Source organism: Buteo buteo, chromosome 11 (assembly GCF_964188355.1).
Source record: "Buteo buteo chromosome 11, bButBut1.hap1.1, whole genome shotgun sequence".
NCBI classification, from domain to species: Eukaryota; Metazoa; Chordata; class Aves; order Accipitriformes; family Accipitridae; genus Buteo; species Buteo buteo.
In genome coordinates this window covers 7,564,893-7,588,972 of record NC_134181.1, presented here as the reverse complement: position 1 = coordinate 7,588,972, position 24,080 = coordinate 7,564,893, and the positions used below count along the sequence as shown (strand labels likewise).

The 24,080-nt window shown below is 36.9% G+C and overlaps 1 protein-coding gene across 1 annotated transcript in view; it reads right to left on the bottom strand.

Moving 5' to 3' along the window:
* The window catches only part of ADAMTS18 (ADAM metallopeptidase with thrombospondin type 1 motif 18), an 80,929-nt gene that overhangs the window by 36,612 nt on the left and 20,237 nt on the right, over positions 1-24,080 (bottom strand). Inside the window, exons 3-11 of the mRNA XM_075039989.1 lie at positions 14,901-15,183; positions 10,972-11,171; positions 10,135-10,218; positions 9,106-9,265; positions 8,372-8,477; positions 4,862-4,999; positions 3,383-3,536; positions 2,237-2,332; positions 1,114-1,262 (exon numbers count right to left, since the gene is read on the bottom strand). Of these exons, the coding sequence (XP_074896090.1) occupies positions 1,114-1,262; positions 2,237-2,332; positions 3,383-3,536; positions 4,862-4,999; positions 8,372-8,477; positions 9,106-9,265; positions 10,135-10,218; positions 10,972-11,171; positions 14,901-15,183 (1,370 nt within the window). The remainder of the gene's footprint in view (positions 1-1,113; positions 1,263-2,236; positions 2,333-3,382; positions 3,537-4,861; positions 5,000-8,371; positions 8,478-9,105; positions 9,266-10,134; positions 10,219-10,971; positions 11,172-14,900; positions 15,184-24,080) is intronic.

The following is a 24,080-nucleotide window of genomic DNA, read 5'->3' as shown; positions in this document are numbered from 1 at the left end:
GCAGGCAAAACGGAGACCAAACTAGGAAGACCAAAATATATGTATGATGTGTAATTGAGACCCTGCATTCTCTTGCTAAATAGTTTAATAAAGGAAACTATCCAAGTAATTTTATTTATCAAAATACACTGAGAAACAACAGAAGAGGTTGAGAAAATGCTTTGCTATGGATCTGCAAAAATTGGCTTGACTGAGTGAGGGTAATAAAGACTATTTTAACTAACTCACATTTTCCTATAACATAGTATATGAAGCATGGATATTATTACTGCAGGACTGTATAGTAGGTGTGAGGCTTCTTTACAGCCTCATATAAACTGTGTCATATTTTCTCTGTTTTTTATTACTGCAGTTTAAATGCTGTTTTTATTGTGTGCAATGAAGAATACATGTGTCTATGCCTGTTGAAGTTGTGTATGAAATAAAACAGTGAAATCCTCTTTTTCTTGTAAGTTGAAATGAATTGAGTACTTGGGAAAGATGCTGGTCAGATAACACTTGACCTTTACTTTGAAATAGTATTGTAAGGAATAGTAGTATTTACAGTGATGAGACATTCACTAGAGGAAAATACCAGAAATGTTTCATGAGTTAGCGTACAATTCTAGGGTTCAGCAACTTCATTCTGACCTGTGAAACATAAAAGAATGCAAAGAACATGACAGACATACAAAGACATCTGTCTACAACCATTTTGAAATTGACTTTAAACATTTTTGGTTTATTATCCTGGATAATATGATCTCATCAGAAGTCTTAATAGCTTTTAAGACCTTTTTCCCTTGCTTTTAAGTAATTATGTGTGAATATGTCTGTATGGCGTTTCATTACTTCTGCAGGTATTTGATAAAAGGTAGTGTCACAAAATAAATTGAGAAAGTTGAGCTGTAGATTTTCTAGTACTCTAGCAGTCTTCAGACAGCCACTACTTTCTAGTATGAGGACATATTTCTGTCTTTCAGCTACTGATTGGTCATATTGGACATGAAAGAAAGGTCTTAGAAACATTTTCACATGTACTATTTCCCTACAGAAATGGACTTTTATTTTTTTGTTGTTGTTCTAATAACATAAATAGTATAAAAGTAATACCTTTTCATATCTATTTCTTACTTTGGATTATTGCAGTGTCTTTCCTGATATGTGACCCCACCTCCACAAGTGCGAGTACACTCTGACCACTCGGACCAGGCAGACCATTGGCCATTTACAGGCTTGGGTCCATGATCACCGTATTTGACGCACTGTCCTCTTCGACACCACTGCCAAAAGAATGCCAAAAAATATCCCATCAGTTAGTGGTACCTAACAGATGCAAAAAAGAAAAAAATCCACATTTAAAAGCTCCGGTGCTTAACCATAATAAACATGAGGTCAGCCACCGAACTCAATGAGATTGTTCACAGTGGGACAAGGACTCTGAAATAGGACATTGATCCATACAATGGTATAGATAAGTACTGTCCTAAAATTTGTCCAAGTTCTGAGTTGAAGATCTCTGAGGTACAAATTTTCAAAACTCTTCTCTTGGACAGTGTCATCTTGGTTTACTCTTCAGAAAATCCATGCTAATTTACAGTCTTGTGCTATCAGAACCTCAAAACTTCCCATGTAATTTAAAAATAGTCTGCTAAAATTCTGCTAAAATTTCTGCCCTTTATCATTCAATTATGAAACAGTGAACAAACAAAGAGAAAAAGCAAAACAGATGATTTGTCAGTAACTGGAAAAATCAAAACAATATTCTACTGGAAGAAACATTACAGCAAAAGAAAATATTTGGGGTAAGTATAGATGAGCGTAAATTAGAAGGTTCAACTAAAACAAATAACCATGCTCTTTTAGTAGTGATCACTGATGATAAAATGCGTGATGGCCTTAGTCTGTAGAGCAAACATTATGGCTTAAGGAGTGTTTGTATCAGAGTGGAATTGGAAGCCTTGATCTAACTTCTGTTATAATTAATGGATTTTCGTACTGATTTAGATTTACCAGCTGTATCTTATTCCATAACTCGATGGGAGATGCATCACTCCCTACCATCAGATAGGTGCCACTGTGAGTACCAGTCCTGACTATGTATTGCAATGCAGTCGTTTATAGAGCAATCTGGAAGTCTATGATAGCAAACCTAGAGGGATCTGGATAAAACTGGTTTTGACAAGAGCTGGTATTTGACCCAATACAGTCTAAAAACAAGTTAGAGTGACGATGTCCTATTTATAAAACAACTTACCATACTTATACCACAAGCTGTTCCTTCTGCTGCTGGCATGAACTTTGTCTCGCACCTATGACCCACTTTGTGACACCAGAGAGATTTGCATATATCCTGGAAAGAAAAAAGTACTCGCTGTAGTACTCATAATTCCCATTATTTCCTGGTGTTTAGAAAGACTAACAAATGATACATGCCTTTGCTACCTTAAAAGCCATATAAATAAAACCTTTTCTGAATTTAGAAAAGCCAAGGTTTAAGATTCATAGGACAGCCATAGCCTGTATATTGCCTTCTTGTTTATGCACCATTTCACTATATATTTTTTAAAACTTTTTTGAGTGTGAGATTATAATAGAATAAAAACAGTGTTAAAAAGTTCAAGGATAAAATTTCATCATGTCTGCAGGGACTATAATACTGTGAAGAAACTAGATTTTCTAAAGCACAGGAGGTATCTGGAAACAAAGTCTCTTCACAGTGCTGTTCACTCTCTCTTCTTTGTTTCTTAGCTGTAGAAGAAACACAGCTGCCATCACGTGATAAATGTGGTTAGTATAAAATAAATCAAAATACTCCAGGATACTAACAGGAGTCAAAGAAATGAAAATACTTCTCTTCAGAAAGAGCACTCCAGATTATTTAATAAAATGTCTTCTCTGAAGAGATCAGCAAGGAGTGTAGCAGTCACTAAAATAATGAGTTAATCTAAATTAATCCTTCATCACAAACTCAAGACTATAAATTACGTTTTTATTGTTCTAAAATAACCCTACAGATCTTTTCCAGACTTTGCTGTCAATGCATGAGTAAAACAAAACACACGAAACTTAGTCCTTTATCCCACATGCCACACCCCATGCAAGTTTTGATCAAAACTCTACTGACTGCTAATTTCCCTTAGCATAATAGGCAAGGGCTCATGGGTCTTATATATTCAACTGCACTCCTTATGACTCCTGGAAAGAACACACTTCCTTCTGAAACTCCCCTGGGGTTGTGATATTCCTCAAAAGAGGCCAGTACCTTCAAAGCAAATTGCCAGGCAAGATAAGGTAGAGAAATAGCCCAGGCCTCTGAAGAACACTGTATTATTTGTACTCATTTAGTGTACTGCAGTTCTCTAATGTAATTTTAACTTTTTAAAAGTATATCAATAGGTACCTTTACAAAGCTGAGGTTGCACAGTTTTGCTTTCATTCCAAATTGCCATTTGCACTGGGTATCAGCATCATAGATCTGCCCTGGCAGTTTGTCAGGGTATTTATACTGTCCTGTTTGCTTAGGTTCATCAATCAGGCAGGCAGCTTGAGCTGTACTATAATGAGAATGTATATTAATCATGACTATGATCTTTATATCAAAATATTTTAATCTGCTACAGACCAGCAAAACACATATTATGGTATACAGTACCTTTAGCCATCTTTAAAGGTATGGACTGAAAAGAGAGTATCTGCTTGCAGGAGCCAAAAGATCTTGACATCTTGTTGGTAGCCTGACCTGCAAAGTTTTAAGCAAGCAGGAATTTCCAGGCTTTGGGACTGTTGTGACAACAAGAAAGAAAGATGTCAAATTCTCTTTCTCCTTTTATTCCTGTGTAACCAAGAGCAAGGTGATCTAGTCTGCTTCTTTCCCTTAAATGGATTCCCCAAATCAGGAAACAACAGGGATACTGTCTCATTTCAGCATTCGCTTTGTGTGGATTGACAAACAGGAGGCTGTTGCAGCTTATGTGCTTTGGATTGGCTGTGTCCAGCTTAAGACTGAAGGTACCCTATGGTCTACTTTTTCTCCTTTATATATGCTTGAGAACCCATGTATACAGAAGGTCACTATGCTGGATTTATCTTCCACGATACTCTTAAGATACTAACTTGGAATTCAAGGATCAGATCCACAGAACTATCTAGCTGCTTGATTCTCACTCTAAGGAATTAACATCTAAAATGCCTGTATTGGATCGGGGTCTTAGACTGCCTACACATTTTTTAGTAATCATGTATAGTCTACCCATGTATGACAAAAAAAATAAAAGGGAATTTGTACACGAAAGGACTGCGATTCTGATGACATTAAACATAGACCAGAAAACTGTTCCTCTAAAAGCATCACTGAATAATGCCAACATGCTGGAGAAATAATTGGCATCTTTTTCTTTTTCCTTCTTTTCCCCCCCTAGAAACAGTATATGAAAAATGTAAAATGTCCTTATTCATGACATGAGCTAGATCAAGAGAGAAACTCCAGTGAGAAAGGCCACTAATGTTAATTTACATTTTGTAATGACTTTGGTACCACTGTGTCTGCCCTCTTTTGTGTTCACTTCCTACTAATTCTCTAATAAACTTAGCTGCTGACAGGAAGGCCTGGGAAAGAATGATATGCCAGTCATTACTGCAGGATATTCATGGAGGCTGAAATTCATTCTTTTGAAACAAGGCAGGACAAAAACACTTGTATGCCATACCATCTATATGCTTCTTAAGTTCATGTGTGGGGGCTCAGATAGTACATTGGTTTAAGCACATTTTAAAAGAGGTGAATTTCACACTGAAGTAATTTTTATGTCTGTTCAAGAATTCAAGCCCAGTTACTAAAGATACATTCCCTGGCACTGGCCCAGATTTACATCTGACCTACCTGAGAAATTTGTTGAGATACTGCCTGCTGCATACAGACCAAGAAAACACTCCATTGTTTCCTGTGAGTGTGGGAGACATAATATTACCCTCAGCTTTTCTACAAGGATTTCCTTCTCCATCATGAATCATACCAAAGCTGAAAAGAGAACCACACGTTAAAGTGAAAATCTAGATTAATCAGAAGCAAAACAAAATTTGGGGCAGAAGAAACAGTTTCTGGGTAACAGCTCTATGCTTGAACTCCACAGGGAATGTGGAATTCATCCCTTTCATTCCAAAGGGATGAAAACATGCACCATACAAATGACTATTAGTATGAAACAAACTCCAATTAATAGCATTCAAATTTTATTGTCATCACACACTTGTCTGGTGAGAAAAAGATAGTCAAGTTTCAAGAAAGACCCATACTGGTAATGCACAGGAGCTCTGCAATATGACCTAATGACAAGACACTGGCACAAAAGTACCAGAGTTGCAGACTGTGTCAGAATTTTTACAGTTTAACCATTTCTCTTTCCTGAAGGAGAAATGTTTTGTGGTGACATGGATGGAAGTAGTGGATGTTATGTTCAGTCACACTTGTACTTGCCTGTAAATCTATCAGCTTAAAACATGCATGCAGTCTGAGCCTTTCTTTGCTTTAGTGATAATGCCTGTTAACATGAATGTCATGGAGATCAGAATCCATGGAAATATCAGTGTTACACAGCTGTAAGAATATAACATGACTGTTCTCCTAATAGGAGGGAAGAACTACATAGCCGCAGTCAATCTGTAGCAAAAGAAGTGGGATTGAATGAATAGAATACAAGGTATGAATATAAAAATATGATTCTTTTTGTAATTTTGGCCACTGACTTGCTATATTATCTCAGGCAAATCACTTTCTTTTCCTTGCCTTTGTTATACACTGTCACTTACTTTGTCTAGACTGCAACCTCTTTAGTGGGAATACTGCCTCTTACCAGGTGCTTTGCTCAATCTGCAGCACAAAGAGGCCCTGCTTTCACTAGGAGAGGTGTTAGGATAATATAAAGAATAATAAGTCATAATAAAAACCACATTAAAAAATGATAAATTATGTGGAGTTTATGGATATGATAAAGATAATTTTCAGGTTTTTCCTTTTCACTGTTTTATATTTACTCCTTGTATGGGACATCTGTGAATATCAATGTGTTTTGAATAGAAATTTCATAATCTGTTACTTCAACATTGTAGTACATTGGCAAATTTATGAATGTAATCTGTGCATGTGCAGGGAATATCTAATTTACTGGACTCAATCCTCTACCGTTATAAATCATTGCAGGCTCATCAGAGTTACTGCATGTGTTGCCACCAGCTGAGGCTCCAAACTTGCTAAAATATATGGCTCCTTCTATAAATGGACAAAAAAAGTCCCAACTGAGCTAGTATTTTAGAATCCTTTACAAAATACTAACTTTTTTTACATGCATTGCAGCCAAAGAATCCAGTTTATATACCCACTGACACAATGGGCTCTGAATTCCCGAAGGAACTGTTAAGCTTTGAGGTAAAAACACAAACTACTTAAAGAAAACCATAAAAATGTATAACAACTGAAGCTACTCAGTGGATCACAGAGCGTGATGTATACAGTATACAATATTCTCCTACTATGAAATCCTTAGGTTAATATATTCACAGCGGACCTCAGCACCTCCAAGGCTGTCACAGGTATTTTTTCTTCCAGGAATCTCTGTACCACAGAGACCAAATTCTGTTTTCTTACATCACATACTAGGTAGTTTTAGGAACATGAACACGAACAAATGATGAAGACATTTTGCATCTGGCACAGATTTTTTCCAGGAGATAACATGCATTTTATTAGACAGGAGTATGGAAGTATACCAAAGAAAGGCTGAATAATATCAGAATCAAAGGCAGTGGTGAAAAAGATGAAAAAAACCCAACATTAAAAAATTTCCAAACATAATCTCTCAAAGCAAATTAGAAAATAAACAGGAAGGAAGGCCATCAAGAGGCAAAAGGGGATAATTCTTAAAAAATAAGCTATGGGCCTGATTCTCTCCTAATATTGATCGAAGGGCCTTAAAAATGTACTGAGGTCAATCAAATTGCATTAGTGTGAGAGGACGAGCAAACAATATATATTTTACATGTTTGGTCCCATTGAAAGTGTTGGCACAATTCCCACAGGCTTCCCTGGTAGCTGGATTATTCTTTAATTCCTTGCTTCCCTTCAGATGTACAGAAACCTGTGAAAGGGTCACTCATGTAGACATTAGGTCATAGTATATACTGTAGAGCGTATTTGTACAATGAAAACAAAATAGTCCTGATTCAGTCATGCAGAATCGGAAGGATTCATGCCTTGACCAAACAGCAGATACAGTACCACTGCTTTTCAAAGATACTCTGTGCAGTAACGTTGCTGCACAAAATAAAGATCCTATGCCCATGTTTTTTCTGACCCTTGATTTCAGGTGTACCACATAGAGAAACTATGCTTCTATACTGCCAGTGGTTAGACAGACTCCAGCTTGAGCTATGTTAAAACTGAAAATCAAAACCATGCAAAAAGTTGTGAAAAAGTAATTCAAAATTATTTGGGGGGGAAAAAAAACCAGGAGAGCAAAACCTAATCATCTTTAGATTTAATTCAACAATTCAGAGAATATCTGAAGCTCCATGGAAGATTATTACTGATTTTGTTTGAGAGACAGCAGGTTCTTAGGAAAATTACAGTCTTATTACCATAGAAATCAAATGGAAATCCAATGGATATAGATACAGAAAGGCAGAAACCACCACAAAGGTTGGTTTTAACTAAATCACACATTAAATAGGTAGAGAAAACAAAGGACAGGTTGAATGGAATGAATGGCTCCCAGATCCTATGAATCACCATGTCTTCTTGGAAAGGGACCTCTAAGAGACTCAGAGAGATCACTTCTCCATACTGTAAGCTGCAGCGTCCTTTCTCTTTTTGGAGCAACTACACTGATACTAGAATCAATTTATCTACCAGAACATGGTAGCAGTGTGGGAAGCTTGTAGATTATTGTTGTCAGCTTTTACTGTTTGATCTGGTTATTACCTGGAATACAGAAAAAGTCAAAAAATAAAAATAAAAGGAAAGCACCCTGGGCAGCTGATTCACTATTTCATGCTAAAGGACACACCTCTGAATGAAGAGTCTTGACTCTGTTTGGCCTAAAATTGCCTATAGCTTCCCATCAAATTAGAAACAGCTGTGAGGCACCTGTATCAGAATAAGGTCCTTTCACCTATGGCAGCAAAATTGACCAAAATCGCACAGTGATTATTTTTATGATTGTTGAAGAGATGATATTTAATGAGGCCAATGCATTTGGTGGATGCTGTATATATTCTAATCATTATATAGCTCTCTATCAATGATCCATATTTAACTGATTTATATTAACTGGTGCTATGTTTCCATTCACTTACATGTTTGTTCATAGAAGGAGCATGTAAGACTCATGAAACTTACTTGTGTCCTGATTCATGAGCAATTGTAAAAGCCAGTCCAAGGCCTGTATCTTCATTAATGGTGCAACTACGGTATTTGCTGCACATGCCACTGATAGGTGCAAATCCTGAAGGAAGGAAGCAGTAGAATAGCTTGTTCCTCTACAGAATTCCAAATACATATATCATCCGCACTGGTCCTAATAACCCAGTCTGTTGTGGTGCATGAAGATGATTGTCTACTTCATCAGGTTTATCATGGAGGAATTATAGCAGGCTTTTATTTGACAATAAAGGGATTCCTGTATAAATAGTATAAATCAAACCTAACCTCCCAAAATACATTTTACTTGTAAAGATTATTCTTTCCCCTCCTCATGCCTTTACTGGTCCCAAATCAGGGAGGAATCCCATTCAAAAAGGGCAAGTAGTCACAAGAAGAAAAAAAAAAAAATCAGACTGGCTCAGAAATACTCTTAAAATCAAAAATACTCCTTGAAGAGCTGACAATCCAAAAGGATGTCTTCAGATAGCTTATCTTGCCACTTTTTCTGGGGCAATGATACCAGTAATACTCTTTTTCTTTTAGGTACCTCAAAGACAAGAATGTAAAAATAATACTGTTCTTTCCTCTTCAAGAAGGCTAAAATTATGTGCAAAAATGGGCTTCTTTATTTTAAAATATGTCAGTCTCTCTGAATCAAGATGCTGCTGTTGACACCCACAAGTTTATCAGAATGTGTTTTCATATCATACCTAAAGTATCACAGGGCTCATTTTTCCAAGAGCAGATATCAAAACCCGTAAGCAAGATGGCATGGTCATGGCGCTTTCCATTCTTCCCAACCAGAGCAGATTGCCATTGACAAAAGCTGTTCAGTGACTGGTCCGCATGGTGGTTAATCAGTAATCCACCCTGTAGATATTTCACAGACAGAGAAATAAGGTGCTTCCATCAGTACTTGAGAAAGGTGATTGAAAGAATAAGAGTTGGTTAGGGAAAAGGGAATTGCTTTTTCATATTTGTTCTACATAAACTTATGTATTCCCACGTTGACTGTCTGTGATGCCTGATGCAGTTGATGAGTGAATCTATTACAACTTTAAAATAAAACTGCACCTCTCCCCAGACACAGAGATATTTTCAAAGCCAGTGGTTGGAATTACAGTGTACAAATGTATTTGATTCCTGATAAAGCTGGACACTAAACCATTTTCAATCTTGTGATTAAAATGTTTGGAGATTTCTGTGGAGGAAAAGTATTATCCAAGTAGATCAACCCATCACAAATTTCTTTACATCAAAAGAGGTTTTGTCTTCTTTTGTCTCAGCACCCTTGCCAAAAGAATTGGCTCCACTCCCAGCTTTTGTTAAATGCTATCTTCTATTTGGGACTTTTGACTCCTTCCCCCTTCTGACCATCACATCCTGGAAAGCCCAGTTCAAAACCTTTTTATTTATTTAAATACTTCTTAAGTAGATTTCTCATTCCAGCCATTTCTCTTCAAGAAAATGCTGGAAGTTGTTAAGTTTTACCTCACTGGAAGCATGTCAATGTTTCTAAAGAACATTTATATGAAATGAAGGTTTTAGTATCAAAAACTGAGAAGCAGTGAAATGCAGAAAGTGTGATTTTGGAAGTTTTTGTGATTTTAGTCTTCTTCTCATGCTTTATGTCTGATATCCTGTAATGAAAGTTCATGTATATAACATGGGAACACTCAATGCTCCCTGTGAACAGTAGCAAAAGAAGTATACCACACAAAAATTCTGACACAACTTACAGGCTCATGTTCCAAAAGAAGAAGGCTCACAACAATAATGTTTATATCACTTCCAATTGTTCCATCTTTAAATAGACTAGAGACCTGCAACAATTATTGAAGAGGAAATATCACCTACATGTATAATATTTTTTTTTAATAGACTAAACATATGTATTGAGTTATTGCATTGAGCATCAATTTTCAGTACAAATTAATGGAGTTATATACCTTATAGGATTAATCCAAAAGAGCTTAACCCAGAAGAATTATGCCCCAAACCACTACACTTATTCGAAAAACTTGAAAACCTTCTATTGATTTCAGTGGGCTTTGTTCTGTCCTTGGTCTCCTGGATCAAGTGTAATCGAGTTCAAAGTTCAAGTTTTGTAGTACTAAACTAAAGAGCAAAGCCACAAAGGAAAACATATTTCTAGTTAATTATTTTTCTCAAAATAAATTTGTGCTTTCTCAAATAAATTTTTGTTTCAAGGAGAGACATCAGAAAAAACAGACTAAGATTCAGGATACTAAATGAAATGAAAGTTTCAATTTCAGAGTAGCTGCTTTTTTTGTACTACACAAGGAGTATTGTAAAATTTAACATTTAAAATAGTTCCCTTTTTTTTTCTTTTTTTTTTTTTTTACCCTATAGTACTGTTGCCAGAGCTGTGATTATCAAGGTGTGTATTTTTAAAGAGCGTTTTGCTGTAAGTAATACATTAGATGAGGCTTGAAGAAAGGCTTGTGTAAGGTGCCCCTGCTCTTTTTGGTGTCACTTCTTGCCTAATGAAATATCCTACTCTGACATAACAATATTCCACAGGGAAAACATACTTCAGTTACACCACACCTTACCATATTCATAACTGTTAAGATGTACGTTGTTACATTTTCCTTGCCATGTTTCTCCAACATTCTTTTATCTGCCACAACAAGGGTTTCAACATTTAGACTTCCATTTTTCTGAATTTTAGCAGATGATCTTTTGAACCTTGCAGAAGTCCCATATTCATCTGAGCGAATGTAGGTCTCTTCTGTGGGTGGCTTAGGTGCATCTAAAAGGAAATAAAACTGAGTTTTGGAAAAAGTTCAGATCACCCATGAACAGTTTCATTGGAAGAAGAACTATCACAGGTTTAGAGCCTTAGATTATTTTTATACCATGTGATTTAATACTTATGGCTAAGTTCTTGTATATTTATCAAAAAAGACCTGATTCATTCCTGAGGGAAGGATAGCTACAGGGAGAGAAGAAAATGGGAGAACCACATTCGCATGCAATAAGCAGTTTAAAACGGGGAATTAATCTAATAAAATGGTAGCATCTGTGGCAAAAAATACACAGAGAATTTTTAACAGAATTTCTACATTTTTCCTGTCCTTTTGATAACTTGCTGAGGTGTTTGGCATGTGCTACTTACACATAGCAGTTGGTAAAAAAATCTTTTCCACAACAGATGTCCACCGTCAGTACAGAAAGCAGACACACACCACAAGTAAAATCCCCGCCAGCCTGCTATTGTGATTGACATTAGCCTTCTATGCAAATTTGCCACTGAGATTATTCCCGCTGGGAACATATTTATTTAGTATAGGGAAATGTCAGGCAACAGCAAGGAGGCCTAGACAACAGGATATGCGCAGCCAGCCCACAGCCCAATGCCAGGGTGCACTTTTTCCCTCTGCACTTGTGTAGCATGGTCAATGGCACGGTTAGAGAATGGTCTCTACTCCATTTCTTCAGAGAGATGGAAAATGGGAGAAGAAATCTATGTCCTACACCCTATAATGCTCCTGTTATTCATAGCTTCTTTTGTATAAACCTACACTGCCTTTGCATCAAGAATTAAGTTGAAAGCCACTTTAACATACTCTTTGGATAACAATAGGATTTTTTCTGACACAGGATGTAGCATGACACAAGTGAGGGAGCCTCAGGTAATTAAAAAAATCCTGCCTGTGCCACATCAGAAAGTTATTCCAACAACAGAGCCAAAACAGACGCTACTTCCTTCCATGCCAAGCTGGGAAATCAAGAATACCATAGAATGCACAACAGTGGTCTGCTTTCAAGAACTAAGTCACTCTGAACTATATTTAACATTGCAAGTGACTATGCTAATAAGATTTTAAAATGTATCACTCATAAACAATTGTCCTTTATAAGCTCAAGGAACTTTCCTCTTCTGGAAGCACGTCAAGACATGAAGACATGCCTCAACCAAGAGTGAAGATTTTCAGTTCAAGGCACATCAGTTTCCATGTACTATTTTGAAGGCAATACAGCTTCAAGGCATTTGACTCCTAAATCCATGAGCAGTGGAGTTTTGCTCTTGAATTAACTTCACTGCTATTAATAAAACCTAAACAGCAGCAATGTTTCAAGCATGATTTATTAACTACTGTCCAGTTAATGCTCAAGATCTAAAGACATTTAGATTGTGAAGAAGAGTTTGAAAGATGAATAACTGGTTTCTCTAGTGCTTAAAAATTGCCAGTATATGAAATTTTAAAAGATGTCGAGTGGGACAAGCTACTTCTATGACACTAAAAGTGGCAGTGTGCTCTTCCCTCTTACTGTTCAGCAAGTTTGGATTAATTCTTAGGTTAGGATGAATTAACCTTGACTAGGCAGTGTTAATGGCAGAGGACTGCCTTCCGTAAGACTGCATTCTGAATGCCTTTGTTCATTCAAGCTGAAATTTTCTATTCTAGATGACCAGATTGGATTTTGCTGAAAATTTCAAACTGATGTGACTCCTGATCTCAGAACAAGACCAGGAAAACAACATAAAAGCTAACATGAAGGAAAAAAAAAAAGAAAAAGGAAAAATAAAGTAACGAAGAAGAAGAAAAAAGTCCCAAATACTCATAGAAGGTATGTTGCCTTTACTGGAGTGATATGTTTTCTTCTACATCCTATACTTGCCCCTACTCAAACAATCACATGTGATTTTATTTGTAGGACTGCATTCATTCACTGAACATGAGATCAACTTGTTTTATAGATTAACCAAGGCTGGGTATGGAAATAGGTTGTTATTTTTCAGAACTCCTTCTTACATTGTCTCAGAAGGTTACAGGTATGTACTGCATGAAGTGAAAGACCGCAGGATGTTAAAAGAAAGAGTTTTATGGTTAAAATAATTAAATGCAATCTTGCTTAATCAGATCCTAACAGTGTGTCTGACACCAAGTTCCTAGAGCAATGATGGGTAAATCACTTACACTAAACTCATCACAGTTGGATGCTAATTGCATGTTCTTCATTTACCATAAACCCAGCTTGAATATGCAGCTAAGAACTCATAGCTGTAACTGAAATTATTGAATATATAGATACACATATACAATTACAGTCTTGTAATAAGATAAATCTTTTAAACAAAAACTCAGTTTATCGATTTGGTACCCAGAAGCAATGGTTATTTTTGACCTCTCCTGTGTCTGTGAGTCCCATTTGTAAGACAAGAATAATGATAATATCTTCTCACATCCCAGGAGGTTATGAAAATACAGTGTTCAAAATGCACTCATTTATTATAGGGATAAGCACCATGTAAAAGCTTAAGGACATGAATAATTCTGAATTTGGACAAACAGTCACAGAGGGTACAGTAAGTAAGGCACAAGACCACAGTGGACAATGCAAATAAAATAAAACACTGTAGAGCATATGAGCTAACTTAGCACCATTACTCTCTGCTCTGAAGCAGGCAGCAGGAAAACCAGACAGGAGGGAAAGGGAGTATGCAATGAGGTAGTTTTGAACTGCATCAGAACGCCAATGTTTACAGGCTGAATTGTCAGCTTGTGCATCTGGCATTTGAGGTCTAGCTTTCAAATCTAGGGAGAAGGATTTCTGAAGAAGCAGACAATTTTTAATAAGCAGTTTTCAGCCTCAGATAGGCCTCAGTCTCAGACAACCACCTTTTCCACTACCTACTTTCTCATTCCTCCCCTTCTATTTGTTTTCTCTTTCTTACACACCTTTTGGAAAAGGAACCTGCTCATTTTCTCAGAACTCAGGTAGGAAGTTGGAAGAATATAACTGGACTGAGACAATGTTTTCAATAATGTGTGCAGTCCTGGAGACCCTCATTAAGAAACTCAGCTAAGAAGCAGATCAGCTTTCAAAAAGAATCAACTGAATGCTGTAAGTACAGATATAGGGTCCAAGCAGGCTCTAAAACATTCTGCAATTTGAGGGCCTAATGAAGGACTCAGACAAGACCTTGGCAGGATAATATATTCCAACATGTTTTTTAAGAGGTGGCTCCAAAATCTTATTTAAAAAATTTACATGGGATGTTCTTTTTGAAGATCTCAGTTGCTGAAAATTTCATTATCAGATGGTGAGTTCCGAAAGACTTATTCTCTATCCTCTCAGAAATTAATGATTTGGAAGACTTTTTCTCCGTCTTCAAGCCTAATTAGTTATATATCCCCAAAGTAACAGAGAGCAGTTCAGGGACTTGGCATCCATCCCTGTGCAGAATTGCTTACTGAAAACTATGTCAATGTAAAAAAAATCAGGCAAGGGATCTTTTAATCTAGGTAGACAATAAGAAAACTAAACAGTGATTCTGATGGCTTATTAAAACAGATGATGACATCAATTTAAAGGAATAATCAAGTTTCTCATACCTATTTCACTTTAGAAAGGTATAACTTAAAATTATTATGTCTCCATCACAAAGGTGACAGTGAACCACACCTCAGAATCACCATACAGTCTCTAAGAGCCACTACCTCAAACAAGGAGAGAAAGTTTCCTTACATACATTTCTTGCGACGTCCACAAAAATGTTGCTTTTGAAACCTTCCATGGTGGTAACCATTCGCTTGAGCATGATACTTGTGGGAAGTGTGAATTCTGTGATGACCAAAAGAAAAGTATTTGGGATTGGACTCTACTGTGTACCGGTGCACCTTCTCTTCTGCAGTTCGTTTATATAATACATGAGGATGGTGTCCAGCAGGTGATGTGTAGTTGTGCTCCTGTGCTAGCTGCTGAGGTAATGGAGATATAAGGAACTCGATCTTCCGTGTCCTTATCAAACCTGACTAAAAAAAGAAACAGCACCACAAATTAGAAAAAAGACTGTCAAGGTTCACAGCTGGAACATGCTAGCTCTTAAAGTGATATCCCTTCAAAGCCTAGACAGATTGAAATGTGCTCCTCTAAATTAGATTTATTCCACATATAATCTAGATAGTCTTTCCAATTAAAGTATGCATTGTTTCACTTTGGAGATGACCACGTTTCACATTTGGTAATACACAAAACAAGAATGCTGTGGGATTGGCAGCATAGCACCTGCACACAGTACCATGAATAATTTCATATACAATATTAATCCATTCTTCACAATATAGATTTGTATGTGTGTTTGTGCACAGGATATACAGTCTCACATAAAAAGAAAATGCTTTTGGAAAATGCAACTTCTAATAAATGCAAACATTAGTAAACCAAAATATTTGAACTACGATTCAGGGTTTTTTCAGAACAAGGTATTACCAGACAGGAATCCCATACTTAAGGTTACTCTAAGTAGAAATGTAAGCACATTATAGTACAGCAGCACAAAGTGGAAGCATCTGAACATTTTAGTACTATCATTCAGTAATCAACTCCCCGCAATTTAATCATCATAAATGCAGTTTTAAATTTATGCCCTCCTACAAGAGAAAACTGATCAGTGAAAGCAAGTATGTGATTGTTTTCCTTCTTGGATCCCTGAAAGACAAGTAAGTATGGGAAAAGTACACTGTAGTTTTCACATAGTATCTGTGCATAAAACTGCACATGTGATGAAGTGTTTCCAGGATCAGGGCCAGGGAAATGTGGGTGGCACTGAGGAAGTATTTCCATGCAGCTCATTAATCAGTTATGATTTTATTTCATTTCTTGGTTTTGTAAAACATGTTGTAATAAACACTCCTTTTTACCAAGTCAAAAACCAAGAAGAAGTTTCATCAGGTAATTCTATTACATTATATACATAATACTAGATACAGATTTTGTTTTGGATCGTTGAGGCTCTACCATGTGCCAACACCCTCCTGCCAAAATTGACATCCCACGAGGACTACATATCTCTTATGCTTCAGAAAAATATGTGCAGACAAAAAAATGTCAATTGCGAACCATCTTGCCTGACATCTTAAGTCCTCCCAGATCATGATTCCACCTCCTTCCTCAAAAAGTATTCTTTGACAATGCACATATTAGACATGTATCACCTATTCCCTTCTGAAATGGATGCTTTTCTTCAGCCTAACCTCCTAGGACCAGAATGCCAAGGGTATCAGAAGGAGAGCAGTTTGAATGCCTAATGTGAGCAATGTATTTCTCAAGGATTTGTGGAATTTTCTGCACTTTCAGAACTGTTTCCCATGAGGAAAACTCAACAGAAAATGAAAAGCAAGGGAAAACTGCAAGTTACATATGAAATCTTCACAGCTTTAACTGTTTACTAAGCTAATGCTAAAATTGACTTTAAGTCTATTCCAGCTGAAAAGTTTTATCAGAGATACACAGGTCCTCAACAGTCCAGGCATAGACTATGGCCTTTTCATGGAAATTCACTTTGGTCTTTCCAAATCAAAGGTAGCTTCACAGTACTCCCCAATATAAGCATCCTTCATGGGGGCCTAATAATAGCTCTCAAAAAATCATACTGTAATCTTGATTTTGACAATAGAAAAGATTCCATATTATGAACTCGGAGTGTCTCATTGCCTCCTGAAAAATAATATGAAAACAAACATAGATGATATTCTAATTAACAATTTGCCCCCTCTCCTTTCTTCAACACGAATTCATAATTACGTATCTCAGCCTGTATCTACTTAACATTCTAAATGAAGGTTAAAATTGCCACTGTCAATAAGAGACAGGCTTTAAATAATTGACAAGAATTTAACTTCCCTGCTTACTGCAGTAAGTTGGCATATTTCAAATGTCAAATCACATTCGGTCATGACAAAGTACTTTCCTGTAGGGAAGAAGACTAATATTTTAATCCTTATGATGTGTGTCATCACACATTTAAAAGTGGTTCTGAGAGGCAACCTTTATCTACTAGAGTGCACTGATAATTGGGCACTGCTAAATGATTTTTTTTTCAGCTGGAAGACAGAAATGTAGTGAATCTGGTTTTTATTTCCACATTTTAAAGATTTCCACATCTGAAATTATTCCTGCAGGATTCATTTTGTAAATGATTCAAACCATATGGAACAAAGGGGTTTCTACATTTTCCTGTAAGAAACTGTCCCTGATGTACACCAAGTTTCAGCCCCAAATGTAATTTCTAAATTTAACATTATACGGCTGGATTGAGAATTCGGGGCCCTGCACTGCATGTATATTGCTGCCCCTTTACATAGGTTGTAGCTGACTGAGTGCCTTACAAATGTATTCACTTTTTTTCCAGCAGAAATGACCCTAAATCTCCAATAAGACTTCTTTCCTTTGGGTTTTACATCAGACACATCCTCCAAATTGAAAAATGTTGTGTGAATGAAAGATACCTTCTTTTTGATAACATCTAGTTTTATGAAGTTGTCAAGAAGAAAGGGGAAGTGCTACAGAGCAGTCTGGACACTCATTCAATCACAAAACATTTTCCATTTCTTCCAGGTATGGGATGGTTTCAACGATCCATATTAAAATAATCTCTTTGGTAATTCCAAAGTAATGCTGAGAATGCTGACCTGGCTTCTGACAGAGGTGCAGTCCTCTGGATTGCTGCAAAGGGGGCAATTGTGCAATAACTGCCAGATACTTCTCCTGCAGGTTCTTGAATTTTAGCCTTTAGGTAAAGCAAAGTGGCCTATGGCTATGGTCATGTTGCCTGTAAAATATGCCAGCTGAGAAATGCCAGAGCACAGAGGCAGGATACTAGCACAGAATCATCTTTTCTAACTTTACACTGCCAAGTAATTCCAGTTTCTTGAAGGCCAGATTTTGGCTAGTCTGTACTCCTGGACAGTGTAAGTGTTATTTTGCTACAAATACATGAAACGTCTATCTAATTGTGAGTTAGATGCAATATGTTTATCCAGCTCAAATACTTCAGTAGATGAACAAATACTGTCAAAACTGTCATGGAAATTTATGCATTAGGTTTCCTATTGGCAGCATAGCTTTAAGTATACACGTGATTTTCCTTGAATCAGAACTCAATGACTTTTTTCCATTAACTTTGATGGGTTTGGGACCCAACAAGGAGAGGGTCAGATAGGTCAAAAATCCATTTTTATACCAGATTCTCTGCAATTATAACACCATGAGAGGAAGGAGGATGACAAAATCTAACATTTTTACTAAGTCTAGACAACACAGCATGAAAAAGACCAGGGACTCCTGTCTATTCCCTCTCTCTCCCACTGTGGCTATCACTAATAATAGCAGTAATTGTGAGAATATGGTGGGAAGGAAAACCCAAGAGATTGCTCATTTGAAATTTGCTGTTCTCTTGTTCTTCCCTCACAACACATATTTGCTATTCTTCTGTAAGGGATATTCCATGCCATTGGAAAGTAAACAGAAAGACATACGTTGATCTGTGTGGTTAGCAAATAAATCTGAATCAATAAATTAGAGGAACTTGCAGTTTGTTTGCACAAAAGTTGAGAAGAGATGAGAAGGCAACATTCCTCCCACTTGTTATTTGTTATGAAATGTTTGCTTAGCTCTGGGCTAAAGGAATTTTCAGATCCAATACATCTTTGTGAAATTCCTCAGTATTAGGGTGTTATCACCAAGGTAAGGCACTTGTTCTGTTTTCTTGGTGTGTTTCAAAAGGAGGAAGAATCTCAAAATGAAATTTGGACAAGGGAAATGATATTAAAATATCGGCTTCAAGATTTTTTTTTTAATTGAAGTTAGATGATAAACTGAAAAATAAGGAGAATTTTTTAAACCACTGAAAGTTCATCTTAGCTATACAAAACCAGGTAAATCTTCCATTGATTTTAGACTCACATGGAATGGTTTTGAGAGTCACATGCACACATATCTGTTTCTAACAGGTCTCATTGGCCTCTTACTGGAACAGCACAAAGGCTGCTCCCATTTGTCTCCCCCTGTGTTCTTAGACTCTGAGTGAAGCCTTTGGCTGCTTACCAGCCTGTAAACCTAATTCATTTTGAGGTTTCAGCATCTCCAAAGAACAGACCCTCCATAAAAAACAGAGCAGTGACAGTGAGTGAAGGATTTTCAGAACTTATATTTCGTGCCTATAATTTAACAAAGCTAAATTCTGAGATAATAAGACAAACCCTTGCTCTAAACTAGAACAGCCTCATGGCTGTGGGCTCTCTGTTTGTATACAAGGCATTTTCATTACACGCTAATTAAATTAAAGGCAATAGCTTGGCCATATGCATATTAAGGTTACAGGATTTTCATAAACCAGATGCAAATAATGAGGTAAGAAGCATGATGACATGAAACTGAGAATTAAAACGTATGAATAAATTAAGTACAATGTCTCTGCTAAACATAGCTACTTAATACTGACGCAAAGTTAAATTACCATTTGTACGAAGACAGGCGTATCTCAAGTAAATAAAGTGCTAAAAAGTTTGCATGTATTGTCTAAGGAATACTACTTATATCCAGAATGCTTTATTCGGTGCTATAAGAATATACATAAAATTAGGTGTTAAAAAAACACTATGTCTTAACTGAGAGCAGCTAAAGCAACAGCCAAAGAAATCAATGAAATCTATACCATTAGATGGGTGTGCATGTACTCAAGATGAAAACTGTCTCAAAAGGAAGAGTTAAATGTCATTTCACACCCATTAAAATAGTTCCAAATATTCATGCAAAGTTTTAAAAGACTTGACAAAAGATCAACTGAAATCGGCATAAAGCTTTCCACAGACTTCAGTGGACATTGATCCAAGACTTCTGTTGTGTTATTTCCCAACTTTCCAGCTCCTAAAAAACACAAATCATTGATTCAAACACATCTTAAGATGAGTTACAGCACGTAAAGTACAGAGACATAAAGTACAGTTTTTAGTTCTACTTAAAACAAAATAAAATATAAATTAAGAACTTCCTTGAAATATAAAGAATAAGAAGAATAGATGTCCTAAGAACTATGGTTGCTGGTTATTTAAAATTATCTGAGGTCAAAGATGCCTATATATCTAGTATTCACATCATAATATTGTTGGGATCTTCTCATGTCACAGCATATTGCAGTCTTTTCTCATTCACTTTGGAGTGAAAACTCATGAAATTATCTTAGCTACAGTTCATTTTAATCAAAGCCAAACTCTTATTTTCTGCCCTGAGGCTCTGCTAAGTCTCTGGCACTTTGGCACCACAAAGGAAACAAAAAACACCTATCTCTGCCACCAAAGAATTCCCTTGCTGGAGGAGAGACTCCCCTAGCTCAGATGTCCCACCTGTGCATTTGTCTGCCAGATCGTTTCCCATACTGGAATAATGAGCATCTTAGGAGCAGAAAAGAGGGTACAATGGAGATCCAGAGAACACGAAGCTATTCACACAACTTAGAGCTACCTGACAACAGCCAGAAGTTGCCTTTGGGCCCAGACTGGCCTCTAAAATTGGGCAGATGTCAATTTTCAAATACCAACATACTGCACCATGTGCTAGAAGAAGGGAGAGGTCTCCCCATGACTCCTGTATGTCTGCCCAGATTCCACCACAGACTGATGAGGCCCTTCCCTCAAGTTTTATAAGCAGATAACAGTAGTTCCTTCATGAAGTATAGAAATGATCTTCACATTTGTGATCAGCCCTCCATTCATTCTGCACATGCTCCAAGGCAGCTGGTGGCAAGCCAGCTCAAACTAGAAGCTATATCTGCTAAGAGTCTGGGTTATAAGCTCAAGCACAGCATAACATTTATGTGTCTACGTGGTATTTTGTAATATCTAGTCATGGCCAGCAGCTTGTAGAACAGTGACAGCGATTTCAGATCCATTTCAATTGCATACTCAGAGAAACCCATGTGGAGATGGCAGTCCCCTGTGCATATACCAGCAGCCTGATACAAAATCCTGCTAAGACAGCAGGAAAAGTGCCAGCTGTTTAGAATGGGGTTTGGGTCAAGTCTCGAAAATGGGGTAAAGATACAGTTTTCTCACACATGCCAAGGAATCCCAGGAAGACTAATGTCCTGTTAAGTTTGCTAACATTCATCTTACGGACTCCTCTTTCCTCCAGAGCAAGGATATTCAACCAGTACTAGCACAAGGCTGTTGAAAGCAATCCTGCATCATGTAAGCAGTCTAAATAAATTATTGTTTCTTTAGAGAATGTGTAATGAAGTAGACTCACCGCTTGGGATGGGTTAAGTTGGTAGTCTGAAAAATATGTGAGACTATAACCTTACTACAGTCATAAGCAAAACTACTTCCAAGAATTATAGCCAGCAGTATAGTACAGCCTGACCTGGAATTGTAGATACCCGATATCACTAACTGACTTTCTGAGAGATGAGTTATTGAGCACCTCTCACGTTGGGGTCAAAATGGCAATGCTCTGGAAAATATAATCAAAATGAGCAAATTAAGATGTGAAATTAGGTAGAAAAAAATGACAAGCAACTTATCTGGCAAAGCAGAAAGAAAGAGCCGAACTGCAGAAAGTGTTGCTGAGGTGAAAGATATCTTTACCCTTGGGAAGCATCATGAGCAAACAGCCAAACCAATGGCAGTAAATCCTGGTAATTAAAGAAATTCATTCCCTCTCCGCTATGACCTACAGCCCCTTTTCTGGGTGGTAACTGCAAAGGGGACAGCAGCAGCTAACAGAGCTGAGGCGTATTTTGCCTCCATATGCTGTCTCTGTCCCCCTCAGAAGGGCACTTCACACAGATGCGCCCCTGTTACTGAAGCACTGGGTAAATTAAACAAGCTTCTGAGAGACAGTGACAGGGACGGGATCCATGATTCTCCAACAAAAAGTGAAAAGTCTGGACTCTAAACCCATACACACGTTGTTAAATAAATGACTGACTTTTTAAAGAGTGTTAAGCACCCAGGAGCTCCCATTGAGCTGAACATTGTCTCTGCAAGCGTTTCCAGAGCGCGTTTATACCAATTTGGGAAAGAAAATGTTCTGGGAAACTAGTGAGAATGGACTCTCATGAAGTTTCCAATAATACACATGTATTATTGAAGTCAGAAATCCCACGAGTAAAACCCAGAGCATGTTCATTTTTGATCCTATCCCAAACCAGGCAGCACAAAGGCATGTGAACACACTAAATGAAAGAGAGAATTTCAGTTAACTAAACTTTTCCCTAGCTTTTATGTTTGCCAAACAAATTCACCCATCCTTCAGAAAAGTATCAAGTCTGTACATGGGCAGTTACTGACGACTACCCCTGAGTCAGGGAAGTACAAATATAATGTTTTATTGGACTGGGTCCTTAGCTGATGAGAATAACCTCAGCAGACCTTTACTGATTTTCACCAGATTGGAATATCTGGCTCTGTACCACAGCAAATGTTTAGGTTAAATTAATGGCCTTTATAAACACTAAAATATTTTTATCATGAAAGAAGCATTAGAATCACTGGATGCCTATTCTGACTTGAGAGTTGTACAGCAGATAACATTTTTCTTTAGATTCTGAGTGACTCACAAAAATAACTCAATTTATTCTGTTTTCTAACATAATGTAGATTTCTTGCAAATGTAAAATGTTAAGAGTTCTTAACAATATAGCATTTTATTATCTGAGGATCTGCCAGAAGAAGAGTACTATGTTTAAATTGCCAGTCTGAGTTAGTCATGAAAGACTATTCTGTTTGGTTGCTTGAAAGAAGTGCTATGCAGAACATTCAGCAATTATTAAAACAAGGTAACAAAATTGCATGTCTTTAATTATTCCTATATGAACAAAGACAGAGTTATCTCTGAATAGTGCCTTTGTATTTCTGCAGTTGACTGAACTTGTTTAAAACATCTTTATGCAACCCTCTGTCAACATATGGCAAATAAGGAAATATTCTTATTTGTTCCTACACTTAAGGTAATTGAACCAGTCACATTGGTATTTAAATGTATTAAATTGGTATTTATTGCAGGGTAATGAGATATTCTAGAACTAACACAAATTTGATTGCTTTGCCACAGATTAAATACTTGCTTGTCAGTACGTGAGCTCCCTCATTTCTTGTGTTGTTTTTTTTTAAAATGGAAATGGGCATGACAAATGAACAGAAGAAAAATACTAACATAAACTACAGCATTATGACACTAACTATATACTAATAATATTTAAGTGCCAAAGGTTTACCAAGTTGCACTCAAGATCACTTCATTAATGATTCCATTAATAAGGCTCTTTGGCTTGCCATAATGGTTCTGGAAAGCAATTAGCTAAAACCAACAGCTCAAATTTAGGCTTGGTAGCTGTACAAGCACTTTGGTATTGCCTGTTTAAGCAAATCCCTGCAACTGTAAGATAAAATCTAGATATTTTATTAGTTATGACAGTTCTGAAATCCATCATAAAGCAAACAGGAAACAGCAGGATTGTTTTATGAATGCATTTATGCTTCACTTTTCCTAAAAAGAGGCAGCCCACTATTTGTCATGTGCTGTCTTACAGTTGGTTAGTTACTTACGGTACGTCAAGAATAACAGAACAACTGACTTCAGAAGGTAGCTTAGTCCCCTAATCTAGCATCCCATGTAACCGAATGGACAGTTTAAAAGAATCCTTGAAGTGTGAGAGGAGGTGTACCTTTTGGAAATTTTGAGGCATAGAAATGCAGCCTTCTGTCCTCTCATTCTGTGTAACAGCACAAAATAAAAGCACCATTTATGTTCCTCTTAAATCTCTGAAACGTGACTTCAAGGTGCCTAGATCTTTAACAGATCTTTGGACAGGGCAGAATTTCACCCTAAGGTTGGTTTGCTATGAATTATTCATGCTGCTTGAAGGATTAGG